The sequence below is a fragment of the Micromys minutus genome, assembly GCF_963924665.1.
Source record: "Micromys minutus genome assembly, chromosome: 16".
Lineage (NCBI taxonomy): Eukaryota > Metazoa > Chordata > Mammalia > Rodentia > Muridae > Micromys > Micromys minutus.
Genome location: NC_137985.1, coordinates 21,052,632 through 21,077,974, shown reverse-complemented (window position 1 = coordinate 21,077,974; position 25,343 = coordinate 21,052,632). Strand labels below are relative to the sequence as shown.

At 43.7% G+C, this 25,343-nt stretch overlaps 1 protein-coding gene across 1 annotated transcript in view; it reads right to left on the bottom strand.

Annotated features, from left to right (window-relative positions):
- Window positions 1–25,343, bottom strand: part of EEPD1 (endonuclease/exonuclease/phosphatase family domain containing 1) — a 103,406-nt gene that overhangs the window by 29,522 nt on the left and 48,541 nt on the right. The window contains exon 3 of the mRNA XM_080929829.1: window positions 14,685–14,736. Within this exon, the coding sequence (XP_080785955.1) occupies window positions 14,685–14,736 (52 nt within the window). The remainder of the gene's footprint in view (window positions 1–14,684; window positions 14,737–25,343) is intronic.

Here is a 25,343-nt window from a genome sequence, read left to right as displayed (position 1 = left end):
TTAAACAGAATTAGCACTTACGATGCCTCAGGGAAATGGCCCTGGCTGCCATTTTTCTTCTGAAATGCCAGTCTCCGGCTATTCTAAACCGTATTAATATGACTGCTTCCCTCAACAATAACGTGGAGACTTCAAAGCTGCGGGGGAACACAATACAGCTCCTGACGTTTTTCTACTTAGATTTCATTATGCCAAATCCTGCTCTCAAAAGCCTTTACACTTCCTAATGTTCTGCTGAGTAGACTCCATAGCTTTAAATGTTCTCTCCTGTGTGGGCAGCAAAGGAGAGAAAAACCCACAATCTCTCACTCCCAGAGGCTTGCTTGGTGGCAGCGAGAAGTGAAGAATGTCTGAGAGCCATTAATTCTTCATTTTTCTAGACTAATGGGGAAACACAAAGCCAAATCCCCACGCTATCTTTCAGTCAAGTTTCTTTCTCATTAATTTTTTTCTGGCCAGCTGCAACGCCAAACTATGTGGTGTTAGTTTCACAGGCTTTTCTGGATCCTTTCGGGATATAGGCAGAGGACGGGATGGAGGCAAACTGAACAGAAAGAGTTAAGAAAAGGGCACTGAAACCAAGCTGAACAGTGGACAAGGTTTGTATTGTGGCTGCCATGGCAATGCTGTGGGGCAGGGAAGCCACTTCATGTTAGCATGTCAGATGCCCAGAAGATCTGCCCAAGTCTGTCACGCCTCTCAGTCAGCTCCCTCCTGAAACAAGTGCAGTTGGTCTTCCATACCCACGGGTCCAGCATTTGTATTTACAAACTCAGTCAACGACAGATTAAAATTATCCAGGAGAAAAAAAGTACCTCTGTGTGTACTGAACATGTGCAGACATGTTTTAGTACCACTCCCTAAACCATTCAGACAGTTACTATTTACTTAGCGTCTGTACGTAAAGTACTGTAAACTTAACATGATTACAAAGTAGAAGAGGGGCTGTACCAGATATGCAGACATTTGAGGAACTGGTAGAGAGGGGTATGGGAACAGCGTCCTGCCGATACCAAAGTTCTTCTGTATAAATGACAGAAGGGTGACTCCGACAACAATACAAATACGAGACGGAAACAATGACACTAGAGGAACGAAATTCTAACTTTATATTTTAATTTCTCTCCCAGTGTTCTAGAAATTTCATCTCACCACAGTAAAAATATCACATAATTGGCTTAAACGTTACTCATGTGGAAGGCACATGCTTTCCACTTTCTACCCTCTGCCATTTTTTTTTCATCAAAGCTCACTAACTGCGGTTACCAAAACCACCAAAATGCCCATGCCTTATCCTGAAATGAAGCATAAACGCTTGCTCCAGGTCTTATTCATGAATATATTCATATAAGCTAAGTGCATAAACGGGGGTGGGCAGGCAGAGCAAGAGCACACCAACAGTCAGTGGAGAACTGCTGAGTCCCCACGGGGCTTCCAGCCAAGTGGAGAGAAGACAGGAGGCAGGAGACTGGCTATGATGTAATCCTTCAGTCTTACAGGCTAGAAACCTTGGGAGTTTCCCTGCCTTCCATGGCAACTTGTGCAAATACTGGCATTTAGGCAAAACCCCAAAACTTCTTCAGTTTCAATGCTGTGTATGCTGGATATCTGTGTTAGCCATTTTGTGTGGTGGAAAGACCAACTCTAGGACCCGAAGGCAGGACTTGCATCCTGGTATCAGCGCACACTAGTGAATCACTACCCAGGTGGGTCAAATCTCTGAAGCCAGGCTGGACACTTTCCAAAGAGCCTAGAATATTAAAGTTCAAATTCATCATTTCAATATCTCTGAAAGTTAATAAAAATATTTTATCAGCTGTAGGAATTACTTACCCTAAATACAAAATTGGCAGTTATTCAGAACACTCCTCTGAATTATTTCCGGCAAAGCAAACTTTAACAACCAGCTCAGTCCGGATATTTTACCTGCTGTGAACATCTGGCACTGATGTGTTTAGCAACTCAGAGAAAAAAGTCTCCCCTGTCTGCCCTTTTGTTGCTTTGCAATGACCAACTATTCCAAACTTTGCCCAATACCAAGTCAGCATTCAGAAACCAATGAATGAATACATCATTCATGAAAAGCCCAAGAACTTTCTAGAAAGAATGAATTGAAAGTTCCCTCTAGGTTAACCCCATTGTTTGCATTTCCCGATAGGACAAGCTTTGAGGTAGACTAAAAAGGTCCGGAAACGTCAGAGCACATGGCTCACCCAGCAGCTACAGGTGTTGGCCATGTGCACCTATTGTGCGGGCAGCACTGACCTGTTAAGAAAGTGAAGACAAGCAGAAGCCTTCCAATACTGACAAATCCCTCGGCACCTCTCTTCCAAGCCAACAAACTAACACAACCGTTCTCACACGTTTTCACTACGACTTCTAGCAGCAGATGCCACTTTACATGGCAGCTGAATATACTCTATCTCTATTTGACTCTCTGTCGCTCAGCTATGTACACACCTACGCCACACACATACCCAGGCATACATTCAAGACATATACTGAAACAAATGCTAGGTGAGACGTACTAAACTGATTTTGAGATCTATTATTTGAGAGTCAGATTCAATGTCTGCTCACTACAAAATCCTTGGTGTTTCTAGAGTGTATTGATATGTTGTCGTTTTTTACTCAAACCACATGAAGCCTTCAGTGTACTTTATGCAGCTAATGCCATCAATAAGGCAGGACCAGCTTTAGGACACTAAGGAAACTTATATGAGTCACTCATAAGAAAGCTAATAGATCAAATGCTTCGTTTGGTTAATATGGCAGTAGTAGAACTATATCCAGCTGTTAAAAGCCACTTGGTCCCAGTGAGATACACTGCTGAACTTGCTCAAAAAGCAATGGAGACTAAGGCAGTGAAATGACATATTCGAGCCAGGAGCAGCGTCAAATTCCTACAAACCCAACATGTGGATGATGAGGACAGGAAGACCAGACTGCCAAGGTCATCCTTGGCTACAAATGCATTTCAAGACTAGCCTGGGCTACACGCAACCCAGTTCTGGAAGAAGAAAGAAATGAAGAAAGGAAGGGATGAAAGGAAGAAGAGAAATGGCAGATATATGGTGCTGGAGGATAAATGAAATGGCTGCCATTCAGTCTTACAATCAGGAAAAGTGCATTTCAAAAGCTAAGATGAACAAGTGAATCTTTTGCTGAGAGATTCAATCACTGCGCAATGCTTTAGAGCTACAACCAGTATGGCAAGCTACCTCTCAGGGAGCGCTAGTGGCACTCATATCTTGGCAGTAACCAATTGCTCTTCACTGGACTGAAAGCTCAACGGGAGAGAAAACATCAAGCGTGGGACTGAAAACCTACACAACTCCTTGGGGCTAGTGAAGTCGTCGATTTTAGAGAAGAACCTACTACAGCACTTCCTTAGATCAGTGTAATTCCTGACTGCATTCTAAAATGTGCCTTTATATCACATGTAAGTATAGCTCCCAACCCTCAGCAAAGAAGCTTCTCTTTGCAACAGATGGACACCATTATAGAAAACCACCATTGACCACAATGCATAAATAAATAGATAAAGTGATTATGGGGTGCCCAACCCCAGTGGATACATCTACCACACAACTCCTTCACCTCAGGTTCAGGAGGATTGTAGGAGGCAAAGAATCAAAGACTACTGTGAGATAATGTGGCCTGAAAATGACAGGGAAGCTATACTCGTCCACAACCTGAACAATGACCACATCAATAGACATGCTATCGCGCAGGGCAAAAATCTCATGGAACTCTACCCCTAGACTAGGAATTACTAAAAGACTGCTAAGAGTGGAAGAAAATTAGTCTTCCCTGGGTGTGACAGCAAAGGAAGAGAGAACAGGTGGGACTTCCAACACTGATGAGAATCCTAGGAAAGAGTCAAGTGTGGAAGATTTCCAGGCCAGATGCAGAGGAAGTGAGACCAGGAGTGAAGGAGATATAACCAACAAGTCATGTAGCAGAAAATAGGTTAATATGCATGGGTTAATTTAAGTTATGAGCTACTTGGGAATAAGCCTTAGCTACATGACCTAAAGCTAAAATTAATAAACTTAAGTCACAGTTTTTTATTCAGAGCTGAGGCAAGCATAGAAAAACTATACAGTTATGCCCCCAAAACTAAAAGATATTTTAAACATAAATCATTTTTCAATATCAAAATATATGTGAACTAAAATTATTCAAAAACTTATATTCAAAAAAGTTAACATAATAATTTAATATAATCTTTAATAATAGAAAGTAAAAATTTTATTTTACAGAGCAAGAGAAGGAAGGCAGGGCGAGGCAGGGAGGGAGAGAGAGAGAGAGAAAGTCCACTTGCACACTTACAGAAATCAGAGAACAACTTCCAGGAACCTGTTCTTTCCACTAGAGAGTTCTAGGGACTGAACTCAGATCACCAGTCTTGGCAGGAAGCATCCTTACTCTCTGGCCTCCAAGAGAAAGCTTCTACAGCTAAAAGTGCTTCAAATTAGGTAAGAAATTGCCTATGATAATTTATTAGACTGTCATTAATATTAGACAAGAGCCACGCTCCAAAGTTCCAAGGAGTGCTAAAGAGGGATGAAGCCTGGCTATGTGACTGAGACTTTTAGCGGTGTTACCAACCAAGAGAAACAGAGCAGAGACAAAGAAGAAAGCAGGTCAAGTCTCAGCCCACTTCAGGTTTCAGGAGACCTAAATATTTCTGATGCAGCTAAAGAATGGGAGCAAGGATACTCTGGAAGCCAGATAACCCCTTAACGTCCCCACTGTGAGAGTGTCGATAAGTCACAGAAAGAGCTGAGGGGATTATATGTTAGCACCAGTAGGATACAGTATTCAAAATCCGACCAGATCTAACCACAAAATCTTCTTCCTTGACCTTAGGCACTGTGCATCATGGCCTAAGGCAAATTCATCCCATACTTAAAACCATGTCCACACAAGATAAATCCACACGGATAAGAAGAAAGGACTGAACATACCTAGAATGAAGAAATGAATCCTACCTTCACCAGTAGTAAGACCTTGAGGTGCAAGGCAGGCTCCTGAAATAAGGGAAGGCAATCGTGTATAAAGGTACATACATGAATGTTTCTAAGGTAAGTGTATGCAGTTCCCATGTGACTCTTAAAAATCACTACAGCAAATAAAAAGAGCCAACTGATAGATAACTTCAGGTCTACCAGATAGACTATCGCTACTGCAACCACCAGACCCTGTGCTTGTGTCCTGAGCACAGTCATAGACATCAAGTTAAATGGGTGGGTAACCCTGTATTCCAATGATTCTTCACAAAAGACAGCCATAGGAAAGATTTAAGCCACCAGTTGGCAACAGGCTGCCATGATCTACCAGGACCCATTGTTTTCAGGATGCCAGGCCATTTAGAAGAGAAGGGCTGTCCCATCTCTGTACCACCCCACCCTGCCCAGACCACAGAGTTCCTTCCTTATTGCTCCTTCCTCCTGCCTTTCCACTGTAGCTGCCAAAGAGGCCCTAAAATGTTCAATCCAGGAACAATCCCTGGAAGATAAAGGAAAAGAAGAACCTCCCTAATTACGTGTCTTTCATATTTTCTGGAAGTATTAAGAACACTAGGTTAGGGCCCCCTTTTTGACAACCTGCTTTTTCTGATTTGAGGGTTTTTTTTTTCCATTTCACTATTGTAATTAACTGTGTAACAGCTAATAGTGCTCCCCTTATCTGCTACAGTGTGAGCTTCTTGAGGTAGGAAAAGGAAAATGTCCTGTTCTTGTTCACAAATGTGAACATCCACTAGCACAGTGTCTAATAGGAGATGGGACTCAGCAAATATCAGCTTAAGAAACAAATAAATATTTACACATTGTTATTATCAAAGCAAGTGAAAGCTTAGTCTCCTTTTTGGTAGAAAGCATATTACATTCCGATCAGGCTAAATGTCTCCCCATTTATGGTAGTCACATATCCATGCCTAAAGAAGGTCTACCTCAGTCCTTTCTAGAAACTAGCCATTCTCTCCAACACTAACCTGCCTTCCAATTGTTCACCACTGCTAATCAGACAGCAATGTGTTTGTTATCTATCTATCTTCATGAACTGTTTTGTTGTGAGACACGCCCATAAACTGGCCATAGTTAAGCAGTAGGGGCATCTCTGAGGCGAATGGAGCACAGGATGTGTTAAGGGTCAGCCTCATGTCAGCCACCCTCCACCGAAATCACCAACGTACTGCTTCTAGCAACTTCAACTTTACACACTAGGTTTTTAAAAGTTTGCTAATGGGGCCAATTTAAAATAACTTCTCACTCTGTATAAGCTTACTTTTGATAACTAATAAAGCTAAAAAATAATTTAAGAGCTTCATGTGGGGAAACAGCAAGATAGCGTGAGCCCCTGAGTATATACATAGTATCTTGTGGGGGATGTCAAAGCATCAGGAGAAATCTCATCTTTGTTCCCACTCTTTGGCTGCTACTGAGGATTATAAACCAGACCTTATGCATGCTACAGGCAAGCAGCCTACCACAGAGTTACAACCACAGCACCACTTCCTTTAAAGAGACTATCGAGCCTGGTTCACAATTCACCAGGATACTCCTGCCCAGCAGTGAAGTCTTGTGGGTAGATCCCAGGGTGCAGTCTGGAAAGTGGAGCTCTCTGATGGCTCCAAGCTGCAGCAAGCCCCTGTCAGAGTCAGACACCACCCAGGAGATTAAAACCTCTGATGGGAGCACCATTTCTGTTCACTGGTCCTTTTCAAGTGGCCAGCTTCCAGTCAGACAAAGGATGACAATGAGATTAATGATGACCTCACACAGCTCTGCTCAACACATCAAGAAAACAACCTTCATAGATGTGTGAATACCAACTGCTCAACATGACCTTCACATTAAGCTCCAACTAATGAGGAGTTAATCGAGAGAGGAAAGGTAACACAGAAGACCCGAAGCATCAAATGCTGATGTTTTTCCAGAAAGTATTATAAAGTATTTTTGCCCAAATGCAGGGTATGTCTACTCCATGTGATTCATTATTCTATACATGCTTTATAGTTCTGTAACCATCCGGATATAGAAGCTCCTTTGACTGACCAACAAACCAGCTATGGCCCTGGAGAGAGGGATAACTCAATAACCTTGGCCTCAGTGTACTTTCTTTAAAACATATAGGGTTAGTTTACATAGTTTGAAAACTCTTCCTCAGTTGAAAAATTGTGATTCTTTACAGACCAGTCAAGGGTAAAGTTTCATAATTTTACCATCTTTGGTAGAAAGTACAACTCAAAGGCAGGGCAGCCACTACACTCACAAAAGCTAAATTAACTTCAAATCCGGATCACAATCGAAGCCACCATCTCTGTGCATTTCGGTGAATTTCAAATAGGACCCCCAATTACTGCCAGGAACCTAGCTAGCATCCTTGGCTTAGTCACCCACATCTATATAAAAACTGTTTGCCTGCTAATCCTTCTGAAGATTTCTGGGGAACTAGTCACTGCTAACTCTAATGCCACTTAACACAAGGTTCTGGCTGGAAGAGTGACGACTGTATTAAGTTCAATTTTCCTAACCCCAGGCTTCCTGGTAAAATGAATATATGCTTGTCACACACAGAAAACACCAAAGCGGGGCTTAGAGATCCTTTGCTCCACCTACCAGAAAACCAACGAGTTGCATTTCAAAGTCAGTACTTTAAGAAAAACGTCTCATGGCAACAGCAAGGACAGGGAGGAACACTGGGCCTCTTGCTGTCTAGGTTTGGTGTATGGGGAGAGAGAGCTTATGGCTTTTCCTTTACCATCTATTAATGGCTGTGGGTAAAGCTCAACTTAAGCTGAGAGAGAGAGAGAGAGAGAGAGAGAGAGAGAGAGAGAGAGAGAGAGAGAGAGAGAGAGATGATAAGGATGGTGAATGTGACATTAATAGGAACAGCAGCTCACTGTAAGGTAGACACTGGCACACTGCCATATGATCTCTTCTGCTACATACGTCATTCCCTGTAGTTCTCACAAATTTCCAATGATGTAGTTACAACTGCAACCCTGCATGCCGGGGGAGGGGACACTAAGATTGTGGGTAACCTGCCTAGTTGGCCTCTCACTGGTAATAACCAAGCTGGATTCAACCTGTCTATGCCCTTGGAGCTCAGCACTAGAAAATGGAATGTGACATCAGATCAGATCAGCTGGCCTGAGATTGATGAATGAGGGACAGTCTATGGCACAGAACAGGCAACACTTATGAGTTGGGTGACCTGGGAGGTATGATCAGCTGGTGGCCACTCTCTGTGCTGGCTGGGTGAAGGTGATCTCTAGCCAGAATGGCTGGCCACACTGTTGTCTGCAGCTTTGCCGGAAGCTTTTCAAAAGGATCATCGGAGAAGAGAGAAAAAAAAAGATCTTTCTAAATCAAGCTGTAACACTATTTTTATTTCCTTTTCATGTAATGCCACATTTAAACTCATTAGATGAGTCCGATTTTAAATCCTAGGAAACACGTCTTAGTGACTTGAGTTCAGGAAAACAAAAGTTCCTACTCTCAAAGCAAAGAACACAGACTAGCAGTCGATACGCATGGTTCCTATTGTCCTTGGGAGCCAAGCATTGTGTGGCATGAAACTCACATGCACATGCAAGCACACAAACACTATTTCAGAAAAATGGCACGGGACTTGATACTTACACATATTGGATACCCTGATCATAGTTCTAATAATATTCTTTTAATAAGAAGTCTGCGGAGACAAGTCTAACTTTAGGTAGCAGAGAAAGCTTAGTAGGTTATTAATGGTTCAGCAGATATATTCAGTTCAGAAAAAAAAACATTGGCAGAGAAATCCTTTATGTATATTTCTCACAATTTTTACTGTTTATTTATTGTTCTATAATGCTTTGTCTGGGTTTTATTTTAAACCTTACAAGTTTTTCAATTACTATTCTTTTGTATTGAAGAGATTCTCCTCTCCTATATTTTATCCTGACCAGAGTTTCTCCTACCTCCACTCCTCCCAATTCTTCCCTACACCTTCCCTCTCCTCCAGATCCACTTCCAAGAGATGACAGCCAAACACAACAAAACAAGATACAAGGCAAAAGCCTTCATGTCAAGGCAGGACAAGGCAACCCAATAGGAGGAAAAGAGTCCCAAAAGTAGGCAAGAATCAGAGACACACCACTTACTCTCACTAAAAGTCTCACAACAGCCATAACATATGTGGATATTAGTTGTTGAGAAAATGGTCATCAAGCTACAATCCACACACCCAGAGATGTTACGTAAGAGGCAGTCTCTAGGGGATTACATAGATCTCCTCAGGAAGGGGAAATAGAATAGAATTTGCAAGTGGACTGGGGGCAAGTCATGATGGCAGTGGGGGATCAGGTGGGGGAGGGGTGGAAGAAAGTGTGGGAAATGACAGCTGGAATTGGGGAGCATTTCGGGGTATGGTATGAAAAGCTAGTGCAGTAGAAACTTCATGGAATCTGAGTGTGACCCCTAGTGAATATTCCTAGTAATGGAAGTTAAGGCCATCTTCTGTAGCCAGGGGTGGGACTGAGTTGTGTTCCATTGAGTTGTTGGCTGAGGTGGTCTCATGGAGATCCCTAAAAAACCCAGGCTGATGCTAGGACAAAAGGTTGCTCTCAAAAAACGGACAGTGAAATCCACGTTGCTGAGGACTATATCCACACCACTCACTGAACATTATTGAGCTGGTGCCTACAAGGAGCCCTCACTGCTATATTCCAGTCTCCTTGGCACAACAAGGTACTCATAGACTATGGAAATAAAAACCTGGACACTAACCCAGCCACAAAACCTTCCACCTACAATCTGTTCTGCCTGCAAGATGTATCGGAGCAATGGTAGCACAGAACTTGTGGGAGTGGCCAACCAATGTCTCCTTTAACTTGAGGTCCATGACACATGAGGAACCCCAAGCCCTATAATGCCTGCATGGCCAGGAACTAGAGACTGAATAGCCCAGAGACCTAGGATAGGTTCCCTGTCCAGTCACTGTAAGGGTCTCCCTCTGGCTGGAGATGGGAGCAGAAAGAGACCCACAACCAGACATTATGCTGACAAAGAGTCTAAACTGGAGGTCCTTATCAAGTTTCCTCCCCTGAGAGATCTGGGAACCCTGCCAAAGAGTGTGAGGAAAGACTGTAGGAGTCAGAGGGGTCAAGGACACAGAACAACATGGCCCACAGAATCAACTAATTGGTCTCATATGTGCTCACAGAGACTTAAGTAGCAAGCACGGGGCCTGCATAGGTCTGCACCAGACCCACTGCATAAATGTTATGGCTAATAGTTTTTAAAATAAAAACTGGATAAGAAAACTTAGATTGTTCACTTTATGGATTGTCATTTATCTTTAAAGTAACTGACAAATTGCTATGTTTAATCAGGAAACTGGGCCCTGTGTAGTATTTGTAAAGAAAAAAAGAAAGAAAGAAAAAGAAAAGAAACACTAAGAGCTACAATTTTCCAGGTGTTTCTGAGTCTCTCCCCAATCCACAGCCCTAACTTGAGACTGTGGCACAGGCCTGTCATCCCAACACTGAGGAGACAGGCAGAAGGATCACTGCACATCTGAGCACAGCCTGGCCAACTAATGCTACACAGTAAAACTTTTTTTCCAGAAAAACCAAACCCAGACAGAGGCTGGGGAGAGGCTTATAAAAGTCAAAATGGAACCCTGAAAGTCTATCCATTGATGTCACTGCTGTTCACAATCCCTCTATCACAATGTCAATTTTAATGCTGAATAGAACAGATATGTCACAAGAGCCCCAAACCTAGTAAGGGACACTGGGGAAAGTGGAGAAAATAGGATGCGGGATAAAAGACAAAATGTCCCCCAGTTACAGTGTGGCCAGGAATCAGCTTTGATGAGCACAGCTATGGAGTATACATGGGGGCAGCATAGAGAACAAGATCAGAAGTAAGGAAGGGATCCAGACCTCCAGGGTGGCCTTCTGCCAGCCACCAGAGTCACAGGGAACCACAGTGGGGCTGGAAGATGCCCCAGCTCTGGGTTCTGTACTCAGCAGAACAGCCTCAGCTAAAATACTAAGACCGTGATGACAACTGCTGACTGGAAGGGAAAGGGGCACTGGGAATCTCCATTTCTAAGACCTCCAAACACTGCCAACCTTTCATATTGTGTTTTATGCAACTCAAACCTTTACTGTTCAGATCTACTGCCAGTCCCTCTGTGAGAGAACAGGCTTTTCAGAATCACTGCCACCTTCCAAGGTGGAGGTATGCATAGGCCCTACTATCAAGACTGAAGGCACAGGTTCCAACATGGTACAGGTTCCAAAGGCAGGTTTCCATGTCAGGTCATCAGGGTGAGAGTCAAAGGTCGGAGGACTGCAAGCTGCCCTTCTGAGACCTCTCAGTTGGCTCACTTACTAGCAGGAAAAGTAAGATATAAATGAGATTTCAAAAGGATGGGTAAGAGTGCTGGTTTTGCAAGCATGAGGACCTGCATTCTAATTCCAGCATCCACATTAAAAAACAAAAAAAAAAAAAAAAAAAAAGCCAGGTGTGGTGCTCTGAATGAAAATGGCCCCCATAGACTCAAAGGTAGGGGCAGCCTTGTTGGAAGAATTTGTAATGGGGAGTAGTCTTTGAGGTTGCAGAAGCTCAAACCAGGCCCAGTATCACTCTCTCTTCCTGATGCCTAAGGATCCAGATGTAGAAGTCTCAACTACCTATCCATCACTATGTCTGCCTGCACGACCTATGTTTCCCCTCATGACAACAATGGATCGAACCTCTGAACTGGTAAGCCAGGCCCAATTAAAGATTTTCCTTCATCAGAGTTGCCACAGTCATAGTATCTAATTATAGCCATAAAGCCCTAATTAAGATACCAGGCATGGTTGCACAATCTATATTTTCCACACAGTACTAATAGCAAAGACAAGCAAATCCAGGGAGCTTGCTGGCTAACTGGCCAGGCTAGCAGAAATAGCAAGATTCTGATTCCATGAGAGAGCCTGTCTCAAGACAACGGAGAATAAAGAAAGTCCCCTCCCCAATTCTGCTTGGCTTCTAAATAAGTATGTGTGCTTGCACACTCATATGCATGCCACACCCAAAGAGAAATCTACAAAGAGAATGATGGTGTCTGCATTTTAGTCGCCCCACACATACACCTCCCAAAGGAGCTTCATTGCACATAAAAGCACAATTGGTACAGTCTAGTAGGTTTCTTACTATTACAGGCTAGTCAATATCACTATGGGGATAGTAAACAACCCTTTCCTGAATAGTTCTTGGACTTTGATCCGTACTAGTCACCTGGGCTCTCTGTAGGATGTGGCTCTGATTCAGTGGAGCTGAGCTAAAGGTCAAAGTTCTACATTCCTAATGAGCTTCCAGAGCTACTGGCCCAGTGACCATGTTGAATAGCAAGAATGGGTTTATCAGGCACTTTTCTCAGTGACTCTCTAGCCTAACCAAGTAGAAGAAAAAGTAAGATCCATGAAGCTCTTCAGGGAACATATCTCATTTCAACAAATCCCCGAACCAATCTCACTACAAAAAGATCTTGGCTCCCCATTGGCCCCTGCATATATTTTGATGGTCCTATCTGTTACAGTGGGATGATACAAACCTACCATCAGGCTTAGAGAAAGGAAAGATGGACGATGGGAGGAAGAGGAATACAGCTGGAGGTAGATGGGGATGAGGAGGTGGTGTATGCAGAAGCTAACTTCTGAATATCACTGAGACCCAGATGTCCTGCTGAGCATCTTTCCCTAGACAGCCCACTTATCTCTCTTCTAAAGCTTTGTGAATTAAGGATTATGATTTTCATTTTACAGCTGGAAACCTGAGGCACAGAGGATAAGTAACCCAAGATAATTTGAGGAGGAAGGAGAAGGCGGGCTTTGGAGCAGAGCTATTTTCAGGGTGGCACAAGGACTCACTGGCTGGCAGCCAGCCACGGCGAGCCCAATACCACCTCTTTGATCCATTTTACAAGCTTTGGTCCCCTGAATTTGCCTGGCTATGTGGCATCCCTAAATTGGACAATAACCACTTCAAAGACCTAACTGGTATTTTTGGTGCCTGTATTTTTATTATACTGATACATTGGATGTGGAAGCTCCATGTGGTAAGATTTTTTTTATAACTTTTTCAAAATCAGGAAGTAAACAAATAGGTGCAGTGAATATTATTACAAAGAAAAGTGGGGTGAGTCTTTTAAGGTTTCAGAGACATACAAAGAAATCTCATACACCTGCCTACACAGAAAAGTCAATAGTCAGTATTTTGCCTCATCTGCATATCCCTTCCCCTCTCTCCCTCCATTCCTCCCTCCTTCTCCGTTCCTATCCTCTCTCCCTTTACCACTTCTCCTCTCCCCTTCTCCTTCTTTCTCTCCTCTGCCTTTGGAATCTTCTCAGAATGAGTGATAAGATTCGTTCCTATATTTCTTCCTGATAATTCCTAAGGACCAGGACATTCTCTTACAAGATCACAAAGAAGTCACCAGCGTCCGGAAAAGTTATGGTTACTTTAGTACCATTATCTAATCTAGCATCCACCCTCAAGGCTGTCATCTGTCCCACTGATAGCTCTTACAGTCATAGCATGTTTTAATAGCTGGATATGTATGAAGAGTTAAGACTTGCTATGAGCAGAGTACTTTCGCATCTAGAGAGCCATTTGGCTACATTAACTTATTTGCCTCCCATCTTGCCATTCTAAGGCCCAGTGGAAGCAGTGCCTCATTGTCTCACTCCTCATGGACAAGAGGCTGGGTGGAGCCTCAAAGCCCAGACCACTCCCTACCCTTCACAGCCCTGCTTGATCCTGACTTTAAAGACTTCTTTCATTATAATACCAAGAAACTCCACACTGGTCCAAACATTTTACATTTCTGAAACAATTACCATTGAATGTTTGATCTCTCTAACAATTTATGTTTATGTCAACCAACAGATTATAAATAATATCTGCAGCTACCTTTGTAGGAAGAGTTCTGAGATAGCCCAGGGGAGTGTACTACAGGAGTGCAGTAGCTCCCACAATGGCATTTGGGACCTGGCCTCCTCAGTTCCTGTCTAGCCTACACTGTTAAACACATTCCTCTTCAAACCCAGAACTGGAATCCCCAAGTAAAAGATTTGTCAGTTCCGGTTGACTTGAACATGGCAAAATACACCAGTCTGTCTCTCAGCACAGGTGTGGAGGTGATCTCCCAGTCTTTAGCAACATTGTAGTTAAATAGCTAAATAGCTAAAACACTACACAAACACTGTCACAATCACATCTGTTAAAGAGCAAAGCCACCATTCTGGAAATGGACCTATGAGAGGTTCACCTCTGCACTCCTCCTCCACTGAGTTCATTTGCCTTGGGCTGGTAACCAAGTATAGCTGGACCTCAGTTCCTTCATCTACACACTCAGACGATCCAATATGACACTGAGGAGGAGGCAGTCAGCCTGAAGGATAGGAAGTTTCTTTGCTCCTGAAGCTTAGAAGCAAAGGAAACCTATGGAATGTGGCCTGGCTTGTGATAAGCAAGCCTCTGCTTTCCCAGACCTTGGGAAAACAAAAACAAAAACAGAGCAAGCTTGGGTCTGAAAGCCCATGGGGACTACAAGAAGCAAAGAGCTTCTGCAGTAAGCGCTGCCCCTGGTCAGGGAGCAGAATTCTTCCTGTGTAGCAGGACAAACAAAATATTTACCTTTTCCAGGGCTTCTTTGTCAAGCAGTTCTTGCACAGCTAGAAGTTTGATGCTGAAAAATAAATAAAATAAAGTCATACTTAAAACAAGTCATTTCGTGTCAGCAAGCATCATCACATGGGTCAAAAAAAAAAAAAAAAAGAATGCAAAAATCTCAGCCCATCTTTCCACGTCACCCCTTACTGGAAGGTGACTTTGTTTGATGTAAACTGACAGTCCCAAATATATTTAAAATGTTTCTAAACTCTAAAAGTAGCTTTACAACAGATTAAGCACTTCTATTTTCAGTAGCATTTGGAAGTCAGGACTTGAAAAGGAATTTGTACATCCGTGTTCACAACATTCCTCAGGACCCAAAGATGAAAACAACCTGAATGTGCATCAGCAGATAAAAACACAAAGTGGTGTGTGTGTGTGTGTGTGTGTGTGTGTGTGTCTATGTCTGTAACTGTATGGGTATGCATGTGTGTGTGCCTATGTGTCTGTGCATGTCTATGTGTGTGCATGTATGTACATGTGTATCTGTGTGTGTATCTATATCTGTGCATATCTATGCATGTGTACACATCTGTTTGTCTGGGCCTGTGTGTGCTCATGTGTGTCTGTGTCTCTATCTGTGCATTGTGTACGAATCTGTGTCTATATATGTTTCTATGTGTGTGTATATACATGTTGTTATGTGTGTATGCATTCATGTGTATGCATGTATGCATGTGTGTGTGTATGTGCATGTTTATTTTTCATATTTTCACCTCTAATATATACAACAGAGATTACAGGTGCACCTTAACAAGCTCAGTGAAATAAGTCACCATAAAATGATAGACTGGGTGATTTCACTTACATGAGGTAGCAAGAATAGTCAAGTTGATAAAGACAGACAGAGGAGTGTTTCTTTCCTGGGGCTGGAGGTGTGGGGAATGGGGTGCTACGGTTCAACTGGAATGGCATTTCCTTGTAGGATGAAGAAAAGGTTCTGGGGTTGGGTGGTAGTGGTAACACAGTACTTCAAATGTGCTGTCAGCAAGTGTGCTTAACATTGGTTAAAACGTTAACGTTGTTATACACGGTTTATTAGCACAGGGCATCCTTACGATGACTAATCACTGTCCCATGCCAAGAACTTGAGTAAATTCTGAGGAATAAAGAAGTCAACAATTACTCATGCTCAGGATTAATCTTCACTCACGATCTTTCTGTGATAACGGGGTAAGTGTAGACATCATATATGGCTCATCAGGCACCGAGGGCGCCTCACTGTGTGTGTGAGGCTGAGAATGTGTGGAAGCCACGATGAAGTGAGAGTATAAAGCGGAATGTTCTGAATGGATAAGCAGAGATACCGAGGAGACCCTGGTTCTACAGACACCACAGACGGCTTCCTAAAGAGACCAAACTAGCCTTGCCAGGGGAGAATAACCAAAGATGCCAAGAGGAGTGGGCAATAGTATAGTTTCTAGGTTAGGACCTGGATCCTTGACTGAGCCCAGTGACTGAGGACAATGCTCTACTTAATCAGACTTGCTGTTTCTGAAGTATTACAAATATGAGCAGATATAGTCAAGGATGCAGGCAAGGCCTGGGCTATACTGAATCCAGGGGCAGAAGCATGAGAATTGAGACATGACTTGAGGAAGAGTCAGCTGTAGGCTGTGTTATGACACTCCCCCCCCAAGGCTGATGTACCTATCTATGGTCACTTATCACTATAGTTTGCACACCACAAGTTGTACAGAGCAGTGGTGACAATCCTACTTGTCACATAGCTGCTAACGGGGATAAAACCACCGAAGGGTCATATACCTTATAAACATCTTCACACTCCTGATACAACTAAGGAAGTATACCCTACCAAATGCAATGGCTTACATTACTAGCAGGTCTAGGAGTCGCAACTCGTGCCTTTGAGACCTATAAAAAATCCACAACTGTCTCCAGCCATAATCTGAGTGCTAAGTAATAGGCTGCCTCAGGGCATTCTCTCCACTAGCCACTGACTTCTCTTCCACCCATCACAGACTTCCTTCAGCTGCTTCTCAGACATAAAGAGACTCTTCAGGACTATCCCCAAGGACCTTCTCTGGTCAACCACAGTGGAGGGTTTTTGTTCCCCTCGGGACACTTACTACTCTTTTGACAGTATTGTTTTCCGTGGACCTTCCATTCATCTTCTCCCAACTACTGAAACACTTTAAGGCTGAGAGGCTCGAATGTTGTTGCTCACAGTTCCTCTTGCAACATCTACAGTAGACATGCGTAAAACATTCAAGGAATATTTGCTAACTTCATGGGCCAAGAAGCCCGAGGTCCAAGTTACTTTGAAAATCCATGCATTCTAGTTGTGCCTAGGTTTCTCCACGTGATAAAAGCAATGACTTAAAGGACGTCACTGGACAGATCCACCCTGGGCAAAAGCCACTAAACATGGTTGTATAACTCACTGTTGCTAATGAGACAAACCCTGTGGCAGCTCAAAGCCATTGGTCCCTCCTCAGCACAGTCTGACTGCCAGTGCACAAAGCTGAGTCTAGTCATGTGGGCAGCAACTTCTGTGCTAAGTTGGGAGCACCAGTCTCAGCTTAAGTTTCAAAAGCTTAACTGCCTATGAAATAAGTACCAGCGCACACTCCATCTGGAGGGGTGTGTTAAACAGCCTCCTGTTCCTGCCTGTTTGTGATCACAGGGCCTAGTGTCCAATATCAGGTACCAAGTTAGATGTGGAAGCTGTGAAGCCACCGAACTCCTCTTCTATCCATCAACAAAGGTAACATTCAACCTACCGGAGAGCACCAAGAAAAATCTCTGGAGGAAAAATGAAGCTAAAATAATCTCCACCAACGCTGGGCTACTATTCCCCACTCTCTAGAACAAAGGCGAGCATCCTTATGGTTCCTCTCCAGCCATCCCTGCCCTTGCCGCCTCTTTTCATGGAGCTTCCCTCCACTGAACCGATACTAAACTTTAGAATCCTTCTCAACAGCCTAGCCAGCCACAGCCAATCTACAAAAGATGATGACAACCTCAAAGCTACTCAGCATCTGCTCTAACACAAATAGCAGCCTTAGTGTCATTGGGAAAGAGCAGAAAAGACAGACATTCTCATATTTAATACCTGGAAGATGGAAGGGCCTCTGGGATCCAGGGAGTGATGGTGATGAGCCCCTCAATCCAGACAGTCTATGCTCCAAAATGGGAGCAGGGAGAGTTAGGTGGCGGTTCCAAGGCTTGATGCGTATGGACCTTCAGCAAACCAAGACTCTTCCTGTGAGACCTACGGGCTCTAAGTGTGTCCTCAGATGTCCCATCATATGCTCTCCCACTGCTATTTCTAATGTTGGGTGCTCCTCAAGTCTTGGATATTTTTACCGGTACTGATGGTATCCAATCTTCTAACATGCCAGGTACACCCTGGGGAGCAATGTCATACATATTTCGGAGCAGCAAACCTATTTACAAAATCTCCCATTTGATACCATTTAACTTCCTACTCTGGAAGATCATCTGATATGTTGTTTCAAATTCTGCCCCATCTTCTGTCCCTCTTTCCTTCTGCTACTTCAGAAATAGACACTGGATATCTCCAGCTGTAGAAACTATATAATGCGTGGGGTAGGAGGCCCACATGAACACAATAATTTCCCTGCCATCAAGAGCTGGAAGGAACTTTGGAATATGTCCTGTGGGAGGGCTGGTACCTAATCAGCATTCTCTGAGAGCAGCAGAGCCCAGACAGATGAACACTACCGTGAACAGTTCTTCCTTTTCCGTACTCAGAGAAGAGAGGAAAAGTACATACATCAGTTGCCAGCACTGATTTGATTCAGAAAGAATCTCAGTGCCAAGGCTTGAGGACAAGCAATACTTAAAAGCCACCTAGAGTACACACAATTAAATTCTGCCACATATGCCTTGAGGTGGCAACGTTCTGGAGGCGGCACTGTCTTTATTACAAGACCGACAGCTGGTACAGTGAGGTTTCTAAGAGGACGAGAAGAGGCTGTGGGGACAGTGCACTCTCCCATGGTGAAGAAAAGTGCCACAATGCCAGAGGAAAGCCAGAGGCCAGCTGCAATCCGGGTCGTTCAGAGCCACGGACTCAGCAGACCTCGGTAGCCCCTGAGAACATGAACAAGAGTACTCTACAGTGCCTTCAGCAGTTTTCTTTTTAATTTAGTCCAAATGTCATACATGAATAGTGTATCTACATCATTTCTACCCTTCCCTTCTCCCCCTCCAACTCCTTCCAACCCCCCATTCTTTTAGATTCATGACCTCTATAATTATCATTGTCTTAAACACACACACACACACACACACACACACACACACGTACTTATAACTACATGATGAGTCCATTGAGTGTTGCTCATAGGGCTGATTACTTGGGATTGTATAATCTATCAGGGGAAAGACTGAATCTCATGACACCACCCCCTCAGCAGCCACTAACTTCATGTAGCCCTCCATCTAGGGTGGTATCTTATGAGATTTTCCCCTACCCACATTGCATGACAATTGGTGTTAGCATTGATTGTTCTTATTATTTAAGTATTGCAGAGATTTCATGGGCACAGCATCCTCTCCCATATATCCAAAGCTATCTTGCAGCAGACACTCTGAAGTGTAAAGTTTGTATAAGGGATATAGCACATGTAAAGATAAACTGCCAACTCTAGAGACAGGCAAGTGTTCATGGAGATTATACCCTAGTAAAAAGAAGACTCTTAAGAACCACGGTGCATGGGATAAAATGGTATATGATAAATCCATGAGTGTTATGTGCGGACACAAGTATCATCACATGAACAAAATACTTAGTCTTGTTTTCCATACAAGGCACTACTGGGAGACACTGAGAAGCAAGGGGTAGCCCTTGCCTTAAAGCACTTGAGCAAACCAGATAATGGCATCCACTGCTTAATAAGCATCCTTCGGGATCACATGTGCCCACTAGAAGGATACCAGACAAAGGTAGGAGTCTCCTTCTGTTCTGTTTTGTTTGAAACAAGGTCTCATTATGTAACCTAGCGTGGTTTGAATTCCTGATTCTCCTGCCACAGCCTCCTGAGTATGAACCATCTATCTCAGTGGGGTTGGGGGGAAGGGTTGAATGAACTATGAGAAATGGTTGAGTGTGAGACACCAAAAGAAACCTCAACTCAACTGTTGAGACTGGGAACTGGAGGGAACATGTCATTGGGGAGGACAGTTGAGATGTACACTGATAAATTACGTCTGACACTTGGGGCCTTGGAGTGCAGTATGAGAGAAACAGTAACTGTCTGTACCTTAGCAAGTTCTGGAATCTAGAACTGGGCAATGGGGTAGAGAGATGGTGTCAAAGAAGGAAACTTTCTCAGTAGGCTAAACACAGGGGACACCCAACAGCAGATGCCCTAAGCCATAACTGTTTTTATATTAATTTCTTTCATGTGTATATGTGTGTGCTAGAGTGTGTTTGTGTGCACCAAATGTGCACACAGGAGTCCAAGAAGGTCTGAAGTGTCAGATCCCTTGGAATGAGAGTTACAGGCAGTTATGAGGTTCAGTGTCAGTACTGGGAATCAAAGCCAGGTCCCCTGCACAAGCAGTAAGCACCCTGAATTTCTGTGGCATCTCTCCAGGCCCCTAAGCCATAGCCATTTAAGAGGCAGAAAGAAATCCACTGCAGTATTACACAGTATTGATGAAAATCCCAGCATCTGGGAGTATGAAGGAAGAGGAACTCTGGCTCTGGACCATCCAGTGCTATACAATAAGATAATGAGCTCTAAGATGCCAGTGTGGGCTACAGTGTGGGACGTAGTCAAAACAACAGCAAAGCACAAAAACAAAAACTTCGTTTTGAGAGCAGGACTTCCGGGAACATAGAAGATGTAGAGCCTAAAGCCAAGGCCACACTTTGGAGAACGATGGCTGATACCCAAAGCAAGAGAGACCCCAGCAGTGGTAGATACCATAGTTTAGTGGGTCAGACATAGAGAGGAGGTTCAAAGAAGAAATCATCGTGAGGTTAAAATTTAGGGCTCTGTTTTTGGTTGGCACCTCTGTTTGCTCCCTTCCCAAGCTGGGAAACCTTGTCTGCTCTCCTTCCCTCAACCCCACCCCCACAGAGAAAACTCAGAGCTAACACATCATCACAACACCTAACACCTATAAAACCTCTTGTCTTAGCCTGGGTGTACAATTCACCTGGCCTCATTCCTTGGTACCAGTAAAACCACCCAGGAGCAGTGTCTAATAAACCTGCCTTTATCTATTTTATTCTGGCCTATATTTTGTAAATGACAAACCTATTACTCTGTACATTTTTTTGCCTATTTTAAAATTTTTCATTTGTTTTACTTTGTTTTCTCGCTGTCATTGTTTGGTTTGGTTTTTAGGTGGGATTTCACTCTGTAGCCTAAGATATGTTATACCGTGCAGTCTCATACCTGTTCAAGGCAACCATCCTGCCTTAGCCTCCCAAGTGCTGGATGACAAGGGTAAGCCCCATAATCAGCCCCATCCCTGATTAAACCCTATCAGCTTTTCCCAGAGTAGGTGATCACCATTTGTACACTATAGCAGAACACAAAGGCTCCAGAGAGTTCCAAAGAGAACCCAGGGCAGTTGTGTATTTTAATACAACATTCCCACAATCTCCTCTACAAAGAAAAAGAAGAGTGTGAAGAATCTCCATTTTAGGAGCCCATGCAAAACCCTATGGAGAGCCTGGGAAGGCAACCTGTAATCCCAATACATGTCATGTTAACTCCAGGATCCTGGAGGAGTGCAAGCCATGTCTCTACTGAAGTAGCAGGAAGCTCCCAGCAAGGGCAGAGAAGGAAGGTGGCAGTTAGGGTACAACCACAGTCCAGCATGATGGCCACAGGGCAGAACCATTCTGCTCAATGTCCCTGTACACAGCAAATAGAACAAAGTCAAGGCCAGGAATCCTCTCCCTTCAGAGGAGGCTGCGCATAAACAAGGCCATGAAGAAAGCTGTGGTCTCCAGTGTTCAGAAGAGTCATGACTGTCACAGGCAGACTTGTTTTCCCTAATGGTTACCTTTCTCCCACCACAGGGAAACAGGCGTCAGCCTCTGCCCTGAACTGGCTTCTCTGAGGGAAGACTCAGGGCCTGCATTCCTCAGGCACATCTGTTGTCACTGCCAACGAACATGCTGTCACCTCAACCTTCCCCACCGAAGCTGAGTGCTACTGTGTATGTCAAGTCTGGATCATGCAATTCAGCCTATAGTCACTGCCCTTGAAGAGCCCACAAAACAGTCTGGAGAAGGACCTTCTTTAAGGACAGTCCCCAGAGTTTTTGTTCCATTTTCAGGTTTCAACTGCTTGGTTTCATTACCTTTCCTATAAATCTATTCCATTGACTCCTATTTCCAATTTTTAAGCAAGAACCACACTAGAACAACATCCTCATCCAAATCTATACCCCACCCTTCTTCACTCTTTCATGTCTGAAATATAGTTTTTCATCTTAGGAGCTGGGTTTAAGGCTAGCCAGCAATATGGCTTAGTGAGGAAAGGGGCTTGTTGTGAAGTGTATCTATTAGGGTTTGATCACCAGAACCCACATAAAGTTGGTAGGAAAGACTCCACAAACCTGTCCTGACACTGCACACATCCATTGAGTACTACAGTTGTATGAGTTTTACCCTTCCTGTCTTCTCTCCCCTTCAAGTCTTCCTGCATTCTTCCCACTCCCTGTCAAATTCATGGCCTCTTTTCTTTGGTTATTACTGTGACGTGATTATATGCATATAAACCCTTCTGAGATCACTTAGTGTTACTCATATGAACTTGTGTTTAGGGCTGACCACTCGGGACTAGATATTCTGAGTCTGGAGAAAAGATATCCTCTCTCTTAGCAGTCACTAATTGTCTGCACTTCTTCATGTAGGGTGTGGCCTTGAGAATTTCCCCCTATTGACTGGTATTTCGTAGGACTTGCTTAGGCAACCACAGTCTTGAGGTTTTGTGGGTGCAGCCTCCTTAACACATCTAGAAAACATAATCTCACAGCTCTGAACTCTTTCTGCCCCCTCTTCCTAGATTATGTGTGTGTGTGTGTGTGTGTGTGTGTGTGTGCGCGCGCGCGCGCGCTTATTATGGTGAAAGGTTACTTGGGTTGTTTTCATATCACTAAGCATAACTGTGCCCCAAATGGCAACACATTAATCAAGGATGGCCCAAATATGCAGGGATGGTTTCATAAGCTTTTATTCTCAGTGCTTTTGGAGCCATCCTAGCCCATGAGAGCATTCTATGATGCATATACAATAAATAACAAAATCAGCTCATGACTCCCTTCTCCAAATGTGTTCCTGTTGCTAAATGATACAGGCCTACAGTTGAGTGTATGGGTTTTATTTTTCTATCATTCTAAAGCAACACAGTACAGGATGGACCCTGCACATTTTTCACTTTTTAAAATATATTGTTCAATGAACAATGGCTGCACACAGCAGGCTCCTTGGTACTGTATGCAGCTTGCTGCTTCTATGGGTTGTCCTAGAAACCCTAGAGATAGGTCTTTCCAATGACTACAGATATCACTCACCTTTTGTTGGCCCTATTTAAGACCCAGATAGATATATATGAGAACTGAGGAAAAACCAAGGCAAGATGGTCAGGATTCACACTGGCTAAGGCTAAGTCATTACCTCCAAGTTGCAGGATGAGGTGCTGTGGAAATATATCCATTTGAGTTTCAGGTCTGGTTCTCTGACTGCTAGAAGTTCCATATCTCAAAGGCGTAGGGCTTCATCAAGTTTAATGTGGGTAAATACAAAGACATAGCAGGCGAGAACAGCTCATCCCAAAGGACTGATGTCAAATGCATCCACAACTGTGGTTCCATGGGACAAGTAGCAAGCCCAGCACACATAAGAGCTTCCACTCTGCTGCCTCTCTTTAATCACACCCACTAACAGATTCTACTTCCTATCCGATAAAAAGATAAAATAGCTGGGCTTGCTGATATACACGTAATCACAGCAATGGTGGGGATAAAGCAGAAATCGTGAGCTGGAGCCAGCTGAGGGCTGCATAGCAAGATATGAGGACACGATTCTGACCTCCTTTACGGAGAGTTTCTGCTTTTATTTCCAAATAAAACGTCTGAGCCGTTCAAATCTCTGGGAATCTAAAAGTGTTATTCATAGGGGTGTGAGGAGTAAGATCTAACAACTGAAGTCAGTTTGAGCTGTCCTGTCTCCTGCTTGCAGGGTTTTAGGAACCTCGGGAGCTCCAGGGAGGGTGGGAAAAGAGGGTCCAGTACACACTTCTGTGGCCCTGTGCAGGGACTACATGGGTAAGCTCTGAACATTGCTCTGTTCGTAGAAAACATTCGAAGGCAGGTTTAAGCTCTCAAGTTACTTTGAGGCCTTCTTTAGTCGTTAACCCTTTCCTGAAGATCAGAAAGCAGAAAAAACTATCGGGGGGGGGGGGGGCGGGAAGCATAGTACTCCAGACAGGCAGCATAAAAAGTATTACCTACTCTTCCCTTTTAGACTTCCACTGTAAAATTTGTGTGTAGCTCTGGCGGCCCTAGAACTCACTCTGTAGACTAGACTGGCCTCAAACTCAAAGAGCTGCCTGCATCTGCCTCCACGTGCTGAATTAAAGGCATTTACTACCACACCCTGCTTGTGACTGTTTTTAAAGCTCAGTTGTCCAGTTCTTAATCAAGGACCCTATAGATTACATTGTGTTGCCTCTGGCCAGGGCGCCCATCAGAATAAACTCACTGGGATGTCTTTTCACTATAGAGCAGAAGAATTATTTCTAATGCTAGGAACTGCTTGCTAGTGAAACATTAGCAGCATTCCCTGGGGCTACCAATTTCAGTGCTTGTAACAGCCATTGTGGTAAGTTTCAAGCTAGAGCTAAGAGATCAGCTGGCTCTTTCAAAGCCTCTGCACCTCAGCTGCAAAACTCTCCAGTGAGAAGGGCTAGAGCTTAAATGTATGCAGCCCTTTAAGTTTGTATGTGAAAACCCAGCATCCCTTAATGTGATAGAGTTGGGAGTTCTCTGAGGATGCCGTGAGAAGAGGCACCTTTGCACAGATGTATCTTATTCTACTGCGTTGTGAAGATTCTGTATTTAACACAAAAGGAGGGATAGAGAAACCCTGCACCAAGCACATCTATTGGCATCGATGTAATTACTTCGCTTCTCTGTCTGGTTTCCATAGTGTTTCACATCTCTGCATTGTTACAGTAACCCTGACCAGGCATCTACTGTGTTACTGTTGTGATTGTTGGACCATACGAGTACCATATAAACACAGTGAGCTTAGCTAGTAAACGTGCATGCTCACCCTGCTTGAAAGCTGCTCCCCATCTCTCCCTTTCCTCAGACATCCCTAGCCTCAGAGATATAACAGTACTGAAATCAGGCCTCACAGACATCTGTGAGTGTCCACATAAAAGAAAGACTGTAAAGCCTCTCACTTTAAGTCAGCGGTTCTCATCCTTCCTAACACGGAGACCCTTTTATCCAGTTCCTCATGTTGGGGTGACTTCCAACTATAAAATTATGTTCATGGCTACTGCAATTTTGCTACTGTGAACAGACATGAAACACAATGTAAATACCTGTGTTTTCTTAGGAAACCCCTATGAAAGAGTCATTTGACCCCCAAAGGGGTCA